General features: G+C 38.8%; 1 protein-coding gene across 5 annotated transcripts in view; it reads left to right on the top strand.

Annotated features, from left to right (window-relative positions):
- Positions 1-13527, top strand: part of FIG4 (FIG4 phosphoinositide 5-phosphatase) — a 129828-nt gene that overhangs the window by 78927 nt on the left and 37374 nt on the right. For 3 of the 5 annotated variants that reach the window (XM_004264730.3, XM_049695513.1, XM_033418670.2), the window contains exons 17-22: positions 1141-1199; positions 3510-3657; positions 6234-6317; positions 8091-8286; positions 9294-9376; positions 11463-11549. In XM_004264730.3, the coding sequence (XP_004264778.1) occupies positions 1141-1199; positions 3510-3657; positions 6234-6317; positions 8091-8286; positions 9294-9376; positions 11463-11549 (657 nt within the window). Of the gene's footprint in view, positions 1-1140; positions 1200-3509; positions 3658-6233; positions 6318-7948; positions 8059-8090; positions 8287-9293; positions 9377-11462; positions 11550-13527 lie in introns of those variants that run through there. The other 2 variants (XM_033418674.2, XM_033418672.2) reach the window with 2 other exon arrangements.

Here is a 13527-nt window from a genome sequence, read left to right as displayed (position 1 = left end):
CTCCAAGTGATTTTTGTGTGTACACTGATTTTGAGAAGCACTGCTCTAAAGCATAACTTCAGTCTCAAGGCAAAACTTTAGGAGTCTTTGCTGTTCTCATAGTACTACCCACCTTACCCCCACAGGTCACTAGGCTCCCCGGCTCTTGTTGGTCATCCTTGGTCACGTATCTGCTTGCCATCTCTAGGAGAGTTCTCTACGTTGCCTATTTCCTTTAAATACTCCCCATTCATCATAATTGGGGTTATTCAAGGTCGTAATGTCAACATTTTATTTTTAGAAAGCCTTTCATTTATTTTAAATGATCTTTTAGCATTTTTGGCTGTAGGCTCTTTTTTCTGAACCTTTTGAAAATCTGTTTTTTTTTAAATTTGATATCCCATTTTACATCATTCCCCTTCCTAGCTCTCATTAGCTTTGATATAGCATTTTCCTCGTAAATATCCATTTCATCAGAATTTGATTTAGAATTAAATTCAGTGTTCAGAGAAAAGGCAGTTCAGGATTCTTTCAGATTCTCTGAGTTTTCTAGCAGACCTCCAGATGATTGAAATTCCCAGCCTTACTCTGACTGGCCTCTGTAATCAAGTAGTGAATGTTTACAGTTCAAGATTAACAGGGGCTATACTATTTTTTAAGGAAATTTGTTCTTTAGGCTTATCCATTTACTTAATGATTTTGCTGAACTGTTTAACCATATACACAGACCCAGACACATAGAGCAGAGTAGAAAAAGTAATCTAACTCTGAGATAACTACGCGCAGGAGAATCCTACTTGTAGGACTTGGGTCACAGTCCCACTGCTCACCAGGGGGCAGGGTAATAACGTAGGCACAGTAAACAGCAGCTCATAGAGTCTGGCTTAGTATACCCGAATCATTTTTAGCTAAAAGTAGGTAACATCACAGCACCTTGACTCTCAGACGTGTACATGGCATTTTTGTAGATCTATGATGTAGTTGAAACAAGAAGCGGTTGGGAAAGGAAGAACATGTTGAAGACCTACTGTGCCAAAAGCTTCACAGCTGTGTTTTTAAAAGCATCTTACTCTAGACCATACACCCTTTTATCCAGCGAAGTGTAGAAAATCTACATTTACATTTGGGCCATCTTATCTCTTTTTTTTTTTTTTTTAATAGTTATACTTACTGGTGGACACCAGAGGTAATAAAACATTTACCACTGCCTTATGATGAAGGTAGGTATACTGTTTCTCTTTTAGTTTTTATACTAATATGTTTTGGACTTATTCTTAAATGAGCTTGATGCATTCAATTCTTTGCATATAATATTTTATTAGAAAGAAATGAATGACTACTCGCTGTTACATTGCTATTTACAATAGATAGGAGATTGTAACATCTTAGCTTTTTTAAAAAAAAATTTTATTGGAGTATAGTTGATTTATAATGTGTTAGTTTCAGGTGTACAGCAAGTGAATCAGTTAAATATACATCTGCTCTTTTTTTTTTTAAGATTCTTTCCTCATATAGGCCATTACAGAGAATTGAGTAGAGTTCCCTGTGCTATATAGCAGTTATCTATTTTATATATAGTAGTGTGTATATGTCAGTCCTAATCTCCCAATTTATCCCTCCCCCCTACTCCCCTGGTAACCACAAGTTTGTTTTCTACATCTGTGACTCTACTTCTGTTTTGTAAATAAGTTCATGTGTACCTTTTTTTTTTAATTCCACATATAAGTGATATCATATGATATTTGTCTTTCTGTGTTTGACTTACTTCATTCAGTATGACAGTCTCTAGGTCCATCCATGCTGCTGCAAATGGCATTTGTTCTTTTTTATGGCTGAGTAATATTCCATTGTATCTATGTACCCCATCTTCTTTATCCATTCCTCTGTTGATGGACATTTAGGTCGCTTCCATGTCCTGGCTATTGTAAATAGTGCTGCAGTGAACATTGGGGTACAACATCTTAGCTTTTTTTTTTTTTTTTCTCCATCAGAGGCATAGCATTTTACTTTCAATCAGGATTCAAACCTAGTACAGAAACATTTATACCAAAAGGTAAATTTGTTCAAAAGGTAGAAATTTAATATAAAGATCATTTTGGAGGTTGTATACCCGACAGAGGAGCCACCAACTGCATCTGGAGTTCCTTACATGCGCTCTGTGTACCATTCATCACTGTCACGCTCTGAGGAGCTCCTAATCTGCCTCCTAAAACCTTCCTCCAGCCTCACAGAGGAGAGGAGTGAACTCCTCAGAGGGAACACACTCAAGATTATAACTCCGGGCCACAGAATTTCCTCTGATCTTTCAGGAGGAAAACAGTAAATAGAATTAATTAATGAATTAATTAAAATTTTGAATTGCCTCCCCAAATTGCAAGCATTTATAGTTGGGAAGTTCTAATTTTTTTTTTTTACATCTTTATTGGAGTATAATTGCTTTACAATGGTGTGTTAGTTTCTGCTTTATAACAAAGTGAATCAGTTAAGGGCAGAGATTGTGTTATACTTTTATCTAAGTAGCCTGATACGTTATATTGTATCTTACAGTTATTAGGTATGTCCCTCAAATGTTTATATAATATATTAGTTCATCATTTAAAATTAGTACTTGATGTATGTCTAGATATTTGGGGGGAATGGGGAGGAAGTGAAGACCCATTCACAAGGAGAAATAAAAACTTTTCCTCTATCTAAGCAGTGAAAAGAAGTACAGATGTGTGTATAAAAGTACATTTTAGTCACTGAAGTTTAAATTATCTATTAATTTGTCAGAAAGGCAGGAAAATTTTTATATTAAAAGAATATAATTTGTTCCCAAATTAAATAATTGACCAGTTTGCAATAGAGTTTATTCTTGATTCTGTTACTGATTCCCCTGACCACGGGCAAGCCAGTTTTCCCAGTTGTGAAAGGATATTAAGATCTATTGCCAATCTGGAACGTTCCAGTTGAGGACTCCATTTAGTCATGGTTGGCCATCCCAACTTTGGGTGGTGAAGGCCATAAAGTAAAAAAGGTTGCAAATGACTTTCGGTTCTTAATAAATTATTAATTAACTTCTAAAAAGTATTTGTTACCTTGAAATTCTGGGCAAAATCATAACTCACATTGCTAAGATTTGGTTGTTCTGGGAAAAAGGATAGGACTTCAACAGCCTAATATTGCCCGTAAATAGGATTTGAAATATAAAGGAAAATTTAGTGAAATTGCATAATTTTTATCTAGAAGGCAGAGGGTATTTATTTAAGAGCAAAAAGGAATTTAAAGAACTGAATAATTGGATTTCTAAAATAATTCCCCACTCCTACCCCCCTTCCAGAGGTCCCCACCTCCTTAGAGTTTGTCACGCTCAGCTTTGCAGTATATATTCTGTGCACATATCTTGTTCCTCTTCCAAGCGTGAAAGTGCCAGAGGCAGGAGCTGAACTTGTTCAGTGCGCTCCGCTCTCTGTGAACACAGTTGATATTACAGAAATATTTGAGAGATGTAATCTAAAGGCTTTAAGAGTAACAGGCAGTATCTCTCTTAGTTATCTGTGCTGCGAACTTAAAGAAGTTGATAGTGAAGAAGTTTCACAAATACGAAGAGGAGATTGACATCCACAACGAATTTTTTCGACCATACGAGCTGAGTAGCTTTGATGACACCTTTTGCTTGGCTATGACGAGTTCAGCGCGGTATGTTGTGAGTTCTCTGAAACTGGAAGAATTGGGGAGCTATAGTTTTCCTAGTTTGTACAGCTATATCTTACTTTACTCGGAATCTGTTCTGTAAGCCTGCTAGCAGGTGGTTGTCCAGCCTCTGAATTCCTCCTGCGATTGGGAGCCCGCTACTCAGGAGGCTGTCCTTCTACAGTTAGACAACTGGAGTTAAATTCTTCTCTTAGATAAGTTGAAATCTGCCTCCCTTCGGTCCTAATTTTTCATTTGGAATAAACTCAGCTTCTTAAGTTGAACTTAGAAATTGAGAGCCAGCATAAATTAGTGGACAAAAGGCATAGTCTTTGGTATTAGAAAGGCCAGAATGTGAATCTTAGACCAGCCATTGCCTACCTGTGTGACCTGGAGAAAATTATCCAACTTATGTGAGTCTGTTTCTTCACTTCATATAGAGAGGGGTGTGTATCACACAGACGCACATGCACCAAGTGCCTAACGTAGTACCTGGCACAGGTGGGTTACTAATAAATGGTGACTCTTATTATATTACTGTTTTTATTAGGCACAGGACAAGTCTAGTTCCTCTTCTGTGTGATAGCCCTCTAGATATTTGAGAAAGCAATATTAATTTTTTTCAGGGTAAATATCCTTCTTTCTTTCATAACTCATATGACATTGTTTGTAGACATCTCTCCACCTTTGAACATACTTCATTTTTCTGTCTCTTTTCGAGTTTGGCGGAGCCTTTTAGGAAGATGATGGTACTAGATTAAGAAAATTAGGCAAAGAAAATCAGTTTTTGATCATTATGTTTTATACTAAAGTTTACATTTTTGTACTTACATTTTGTATTTTTCATTTACTTCAAATGTGATATATGTATGCCTAAACTTAACATGGTACATGTGGAAACATATTCCATGGTTTGTTTCCTAGAAATCACTCTACATTTTGCTTCAGTTTCAGATAGAAAGTTTGGAATTTTCACTTGCTTCATTTTCAGTTACCTTGTTAAAGTTTAGCAGTTGTAACTGTGAGGTTATTGTCATTTTCCAGAATTTTTCAACTCAGCAAAAGGTGAATGATATTACTTATATGTGTATGTACAGATATACAGTCGATTTTATTTATTGGCAGCAGTTAATGCTCTGTAAAGTTCCTGCAAATACTGAGTTAGAGAACACTGAACCACTGCTCTTAGGAGAAATACAGGGTTAGTTTCCTGAAAACATCTGGTCATAACATTTTCCTCAACCAATCAGTACGTAATCTTATTTTGTATGCTTCTGTTAAAGATACCTTGTATAATATATATTGCCAATTCATTAACATTGATCTCACAGCCAACAGCACTATAACTGATGCCTGAATGAAGCTTCTCTAACTCATGTATTTTCTCTATAACATACAACTTTCTTCTGCTTAGAAACACCAGGCAACTTCCGCACTATGCGTGGGGGCCATTTTAGACAGTGAAATCTCCAAAAAGCACAAAAATGTGAAAAACATGGCACTAAATAGACTGTGAAAAGGACACTTGTTTTCAGTATGAGAGCTAAAGCAAGAAGGCAGAGTGTCACCTTGTTCTCCCTCGGTTGGGAATGTGAGCGTTGGGTTACTCTAATTTTTCACTGCGCTGCACATGCGCTTGTCTGCGAGTGATCACAAAAGCTCTGAGTGTTGCCTTTGGGGTTACAAATAAATTTTAGTGGGTAAGCAGATTCTCAAATATGGCATCCACAAATAATGAAGATGGATTGTGTATGTTCAGAAAGAAAGAAAAATTAAACCACTTGCATTTTGAAAACAACATTTTCAAACTGTTAAGTAGGCATTTTGAGTCAGATTCAATATTACTTTCTTTTCCTTCAAAAAATGTAATATTGAATCACACACTTGGAGAAGTATCCTTGCCAGAAGTTATGAGTCTTATCTGCATAAATCATGCAACTGTTGCCTTTTTGGCATCTGTTAAAGGGCTTCAGCGGTAATAGTAAAGTAGGCCCTGTATCGTGAGGAAGTAGCTTCAGCTTATCTCAGTAAGTGGTAAATTAACAGTTTCTATTTAAAGTGTTCCAACAGTGTTTTAATGAATTAACCCCAGCCTAATGAGGTAAGTGTTGATACTTCAATTCATACCACTGCGTTTTTGATCATTATGTCCGCCTCCTTAGGTGGTATTGTGTAATAAAAACATTGTCCATAAAACTGAGCAGCTAAGTGTCTTGCCATTGGTTTTATGAGTTTAATTTTACCCGAAAATGAATTCGTGATATACAACCAGAGGGTATGCATCTTAGCAGTAATTCAGATACCAACTCTCCTCCAGTAAACAAAATCTTAAATTCAAAACTATTGGGTCTCTTAATCAGAGAAAATTCACAGTGAGGACTGCTAACATTGAAGTTACTGAGTACCATTAGTTCATGGGGTTTTATGGCCCAGATTACCTAAACTCCCCTGATTATTTGGCTTAGAATATATATACCTCCTAGGGCTAAGAAGGAATCATGTAAGAATGTGAATTGAGATGGAAGTAGACAGTCCTCTGGATGGACAGTGATTCACGTGGAATTTTTTTCCCCTTTCTTCAGTGACTTCATGCCTAAGACTTTTGGCATTGATCCAAGTCCGTTTACAGTGCGTAAGCCAGATGAAACCGGAAAATCAGTATTGGGGTAAGATTTGCATATAGAATGAAATTTTAAAGATTCATGTAAAATAATACAGCGCTTACAATATAATTTCCACCAAAAACTAATAACTTCAAGTCACATAGTTTGGAGCAGTCCATTCACTGCATCTATACAGGTAGCTTTTTTATAGCACTGGGATCATTAAAAAGTGTTAGACACTGAAAGTATAATTCACGGGAATTCCAGCAACACGATGCATTTTACTATTTTAAATCAGGAGTTTCACAGATGGCATAAAGGCAGGTAGCAGATATTATGTATGTCCTTTAATAACTCAGCATCCTGTTTCCCACAACATAAAATACTTAGGTAAAAATTTATATTAGTTGTATTTATTTTCGTTGGCATCCTGAGGCAACATTAAAGCAAATGCTCAGAGAACTTAATAGATTTTCTGTGTATTACTGTAACATTGTTTTGGGGATGACTGTTATTATATGCAATAATATGAGGAAGAGAACAAACCATGTTTACAGTCTTTATGCTTTGAGACTGGAATGAAATGTGTTCTAGCGTAAGAATCTCTGTTACTGCCACTGACCTGAATAATCCCAGTGATAAGATTTCTCCTAGGCCCTGGGCAGAAACCCTGGCCAGCCTGTAGATTCTGAGTCCTAATTGTATTTGGGAGTGTGTACAGGGGCCTAATTGGATTCTAGCTACGTGTGATTTATACAATGAGATATATATTACTGTTTTCCAGACACACCATTTATGTGGCTTAAATATGTGGCCTTAAATAACTGCATGTTAAGCCCTGGACCAGATGCTAAGAGGAATTTAAAAGAAGGTTAACATCCTCAGGACATTTAGAATTTAAGGAGTTCCTGGGACAAATACGTAAATGATCAGCTCTATTAGTGTATAGTACTGAAATGTATCCACTTTAATTTTTAGTTGCAGAAAGTCAGAAATGAATTTATTTTCTGTAATATCTAACCCGTGGTTAGATAGTATTGCATGTTTCTTTACTAGAAAATGCAGAATATTATGGTATTTTAAGTCCCTTGCAGAAAATTTTTTAAAGTAAGAGTAAAATATTAAATATATTAAATATTTTTCATAAATGCCAAAAATATTACCATAAAGTGTTTTCTGAATTAAAACAACATTCTTACCACTCTCAAATTTGGCACTAAAATAGAAGTTAATAAGTGTGGGCTTTTTCTATGTTTTTCCCCCCGTCTACTCCCTATTATTAGAAGGAATGTTCAGAAAATATAGTTATTTAGTAATAAAACAATTTAAAATCTTAGTTTATGTTCATCATTTGCTCATTACTTTGGTACAAGTAATCAGCTGCCACTGTGATTGCTAAAAATTCATAGGAGGGACAGAAATATACATGGATTTGGCTATCGACCCTTTCTTGAAGCTTCTACAAATTGTAGGTAATTTTACTAATATCTCAAACATAATAGTCTTCTATTATGGTATTATAAATTTTGAAAATACTGATTTCACTTACCAAAGGAAGACACAGTAGCCAAGTGGTGAAAAGACTTTTCTGCACACTACAAGCACATACTTGTTTATTTTCTGAATTTATAACAAAGCTTAAATTCATATAAGGTCAGCACGTACATGATAAAATATTAAACTTTTCCCTTTAGCACAACTTGAATCCAGAAGCTGGCTCCTCACGGTCATTTTCTTATGCTTCACCAGGACTAAGGCTTTGGGACACAGCGATACACAGTAAGCGTTGAGGGTTCGGTTTACAGATGGTTCACATCCGTATTCATCTTTTTAAAGAAACAAGAGCAACAGAGAAGAAGCTGTGTTACAGCGGAAAACGGCCGCCAGTGCCCCACCGCCGCCCAGCGAGGAGGCCGTGTCCAGCAGCTCTGAGGACGACTCCGGGACCGACCGGGAGGAGGAGGGCTCCGTGTCCCAGCGCTCCACGCCAGTGAAGATGACTGACACGGGCGACAGTGCCAAAGTGACCGAGGTCAGGGGCCGAGGAGAGTGTGCAGTCCGGCATGAGGCTCATCTCCAGAATCCCACTTTCAGTTAAAAGGCTGAGAGCAAGAAAAAGTCACATTACCTCACTCATACCTTTCTAATGCACAGTGTTGCAGGCACTGCAGAGATGAATACATTTGACAAAGACATTACTGAGAATGGTTTCTGAAACTGGTGTTTTTGCTTCCATGTGTAACAGTAAATTTCTTGTCACTTCAGAATTCTTAAGAGAATCCTGTCCCTCTTTGAGCAGCCCATCCACTTATTACTTTGGTACAGTAGCCCATCCGTTTATTCCCTTGCTCAGCACATTGTTGGAATGCAGGGTTTGGATCTAGGCCTCACAATCTTTGCATAATCCCAGTGGGAAGTTCATCCTGTTCAATTTGACATTACCAATATATTGAGGGGAAACAAAAGGCAAGTAAACCACAGAAGAACCAAATTTAGCTTTTGGGAAATTTGCTTTCTAGAAATGGCCAAAAGTCATTAAAGCTAGACACGTTGCCATGGGTTGAGGTTGGCAAACTACAACCTATTGGCCAAAACATCCTGCTGCCTGTTTTTGTAAATAAAGTTTTATTTACAACCAGCCATGCCTATTTACAGCCATACCTATTTGTTTATATATTGTCTATGGCTGCTCTTGCCCTATAACAGCAACAGAGTTTAGTTATGGCAGAGACAGTATGACCCAAAGAACCTAAAATATTTACTGTCTGGCCCTTTACAGAAAATGTTTGCCAACTTCTGCACTATACAAAAGCAATTAGTAATTACCTAATAGTTTTTTACCCTAAAATAAACTATTTTAGTGAAAATGAAGTCAGATTTTTAAAAACCATTAACTGAGAAATTTAATGAACCAGGTTGAAGAAACATTGTGATTGCCTTTGTGGGAAAATTCACAGGTTCATTTTCTTCATCTTTGGAAATTATTAAGATTCTAGATGTCTAAAACTTCTTCCTGGTTCCCTTTTCTTTTGACCCCAGAATGTGGTCCAGCCCATGAAAGAGGTGTATGGAATCAACCTCTCAGATGGCCTCTCAGAAGAAGATCTCTCCATTTATTTAAGGTAAAGTATTTTCATGAGAGATTAAGGACAAATGCAAATGTAATACAATACCTTATATCTAGTGTAACGTTTAAAAATTGAAAATAGTCAACAATACAGAAGGAAGTGAATTCCACTTGGAATAAAATAGTAGCATTTAGGTCAAATTCTGAAACAATTTATATTTGGAGTTAAAGGCCTACTTACTGCCTGAGACTCTCAGGGCCCCTCAGTGATAAAAATTTATGATGCTTACATGTATTTTCACTGCCCATAAGCTGCAAACTGAAGTTTAAATACATCTCTGCATTCCTGCATTAACAAATCCTCAAGATCAAGTACCTTCTTACAGAATGAACTTGGGATACAGACAGCTGAGGACCTTGTATTCCCTTCAGCTCAGGGTTGGGGTGGAGAGCTGCTGGTGGGAGTGGAGGCTGAGGAGGGAGAAGGAAGCAGTGATGTAGGGGCACCAATGCAGAATGTTATCGACCTTTATTGGGAAGACATGGCTAAAAGGAGGCGATCTACCAAAAGGTATTCCCTGAAATCACGTATATAATTTTGTGTGTCTGTGTGCGCTTGCAAAGATTCATAGTTATCAGATTCTCAAAAGAACTCCTCGCCTAGAAATCCTTAAAACCCTGACGAGACCACTGTAAACACCCCCCTCAACCTAATGTATGCGTTAAGAAGACTTAATTATTGCAAGTGAACATGTACCCACTTCATCTAAGTTTGGCTTATGTAAACTGTAATATAAATGAGCACTAACCTCCAGGTCTTTTTTAAGGAGGGTATTTGTTTTGCAGAATCCATTGAACTGGATATTTTCAGCTCTCTGCTTCAAACTAGTAAGATCTGCTGTGGAATATGTGAAATATAAAAATGTATGGCATTTCTTGACTACAGAAGCACTGGTATGACTGTGCATCACTGTCTTACTGGAAGCCAATTGAGTCGTTCAGAACTCAGCCACACCCTCCTCACTCCTGGATACACAGACATGCAGTGACATTCATACAGCTGTCACACTCCGTAGCTCAACTCTTTAGGAGTTAGTTGAAGTGGGCCTTCATAAGCAGCATGATCTGGAAGAATGATTTATCTGGGGTTAGTGACTGAGTAATATGACTTTATTGCAGAGAGCATAAGTGTACATGTCAAGGCTGTTCACTTGCTGAAGATAAAAGTTTGGATAAGAGTAATCTAATTTAAAAGTTTTTCATAGTGCTGTACTGATTGAATAATTGGTAGTTTCTTCAGCACTTTTCCTGACTTTTAAAAAAACCTCATAAAAACTACAAACTGCATCCCTGAGGGGAAGATGGGTGCATGTAGCCCAGGCCACACTTCAGATGGGTACACTTGAGAAATATCAGTGGCCCATTGCCAGGCATCCTCTTACCTTGCCGAGCTGGCCTGGGGCGAGTCCCTTTGGCCTTAGCTGCAAGTCTGGATTAGTGTCGTTGGAGGCTTCTCTGAGGGGGATGGCGGGGGGACAGTGGTGCTCAGCAGGTGGTCGCCTTAGTCCCCTCCAGCTCAGATGAAAGTACTCTTCCGAGCGGCTGGCGTATGTATACCTGGGGATTCCTGTGGTCCTGAGGAAACCAACTCCATGCCCTGGGTGCTTAGAGCATCGTTGCTCCAGGAGATGGGTCCCTAGCCCGATTCGGCATTTCCTTGTTGTTTGTCTCACTGCAGACATCCCCGTCCCTGCCACTGCCTCACGTTTCCCCATGCTTCCTGCTGCTGTCACCCTTAGATATGCGAGGCCTTACAAGATCATCTCCCTGGCTTCAGGAACATTTTGGCTCAAATTCTGTATCACGTTTGAGTAAACGGGATGCAACGAAGTACACGTTTTGTTTCATTCCTATGTCCATGGTTATGACTTACATTTTAACCCATTCCTCCTTTACTTCTCATAAACCCACTCTAACATCAGGCAGTCATTTATAAATCGAGTCTCGTGTCACATAGGGTACTCTTGCGTGCTTTTCTGACATAAGCATATAACTGTCGTTTGAAGGCCCATATCATTTTGTGCCATCTACTGAATTTGTGGCAGGTAGTTCTTTAGCTTTGTATCTGTTATAATTTGTAGATTTGTGCAGCTGGGGCAGAGTCAACATAAACAAGACAAGAGCAGCCAGCAGTTCTGTTCCAGGTGCCCAGATGGAGTTATAAAATTGTAAGTACTAGATTAGACCTGTAAAAAAAAAAAAAAAATCTTTGTATTCATGCCATTCGGGGTGCTTTTTTTTTAAGACTTTATGAGAAAGACATTGTCTTGTCCCCAAATTAGTACAAGCACTAAAGCGTCTCCTCCTGGTGTAATACCGTATCCGAGGAAAACTGGGTAGCTGTGGGGATGGGGAAAAGGTTGGGAGCCTTGCCTTGCCTTTGGAGGTGGGACTGGAGTTGGTGGGGATTTTCCTCCAGAAACTCTGCTCTCCAGTGGATAGCAGTGGGATGAAAAAACAGCTCTGACCCTGGAGACAGGCTCCTCAAATTCAGTGCAAGACCCTTGAGGGCAGGAGTGGTTTGTCTTTTCTAACTCTATATCTTCACGAGTTCTGTTAACTTGCTGTTTAGTGAATAACTTGGAGTTTAGTAAATTCTTAAATAAATAGAACTAGGTTCATATCCTGACTTAACACTCTGCGACTTCTTTTTTTTTTTTTTACCTTGAGCAAGTAACTTAAGTCCTGTGGGGCTCAGTTTCTTTATCTGCAAAATGGGTTAATGGTAGCACCTGCTTCATAGGAGGATGGTGAGGCTGAAATGAAATCATGCGTGCAAAGTGCTGAGATCAGTGTCTGGAATACGTCCTCAGTACGTTGTGATCATCACCATTGTCCCTTTCTTCTTCCTATTTGTCATTGTTCTCTGCTTGTTGGGACCAAACAAAGCAAAGGTTGTGACCAGGAGTGGCTCCTGATGCCATATGATCGATCAGCTGAGTTTCCTCTATAAAAAGGGGTCACTGTGGTGATTAAATGAGGTAGGATATGCAAGGCATCTAGATCAGTATCTGGCACAGAGTGGACATTTAGTAAATGTTCTCTTCCCTTTTCTTGGTACAACTTTATCAGTTTGTTTAATAAATTATTTGATAGATACTGACTGCCTGACTTCTCCATGTACTACATCTGCGTGTTCCTAATTGTTAAGAGGCTACTATAGTGATCCAGGCAAAGACTGGTGCCTTAGAGAATAGTGGCTGGGAGGATTTTGGAAATGGGATGAATCTAGGAAATATTAAAAAGTGAAATAGACTGGATAGTGAAATAGTTGGGTATGGGGAAAAGGCCTTACCTAGGATGGCCGTTAGGTTTTTTGGAAACAATAGGTTTGATTCCTTCATTCATTTAGCAAATAGGTATTGAATACCTATTCGGACCTGTGTTAGGACCATGGACAGCTGCCATTTATCAAGGTAAGGAGCACCATAGGAGGAACCTTGTTTGCCTTTCAAGGGGGATCAAAGTGGCCATGTTTAGGAGGCAGTTGAATCAACTGATCTGGAACTCAGAAAAGAGCCTCTGGGAATGTGAATGCATGTTGGTGATAATTAAAGCCTCTGGTTAAAGATGACACCACTTAGGAAAAGAGAATAACAGAGTGAGAAAAGGTCTACAGCTGAGTCTTGAGGGGATCTGAGTTTAACGCTGAGGAGAGAGAGACAGAGATGGCTAATCAGAGAAGGGGAAGGAAAACCAAGACTGTTGTATCACAGCCTCCAAAAGGGCTATTTATCCCTTCTTTCTCTCCCCTTCACTATTTTTTTTTCTCTTTTTTAAAAAACATATGAACGGGCTTCCCTGGTGGCACAGTGGTTGAGAGTCCGCCTGCCGATGCAGGGGACACGGGTTCGTGCCCCGGTCCGGGAGGATCCCACATGCCGCGGAGCGGCTGGGCCCGTGAGCCATGGCCGCTGAGCCTGCGCGTCCGGAGCCTGCGCTCTGCAACGGGAGAGGCCACAACAGTGAAAGGCCCGCGTACCACAAAACAAAAACAAAAACGAAAACAAAACATATGAACTCCTATTAACTTAGAGACAGTTTTTCTTTCGTAGATCTAATTAGCATATGGAAGTATGAGCTCCCAAATGAACTGATAAATATGTGGCCAGAGAAGGAAAGTATTTCAATGTGTTAGTAAAGTAA

Source organism: Orcinus orca, chromosome 12 (genome assembly GCF_937001465.1).
Source record: "Orcinus orca chromosome 12, mOrcOrc1.1, whole genome shotgun sequence".
NCBI classification, from domain to species: Eukaryota; Metazoa; Chordata; class Mammalia; order Artiodactyla; family Delphinidae; genus Orcinus; species Orcinus orca.
Note: the sequence above shows the minus strand (reverse complement) of the source record. Positions and strands in the feature narration are given on the sequence as shown.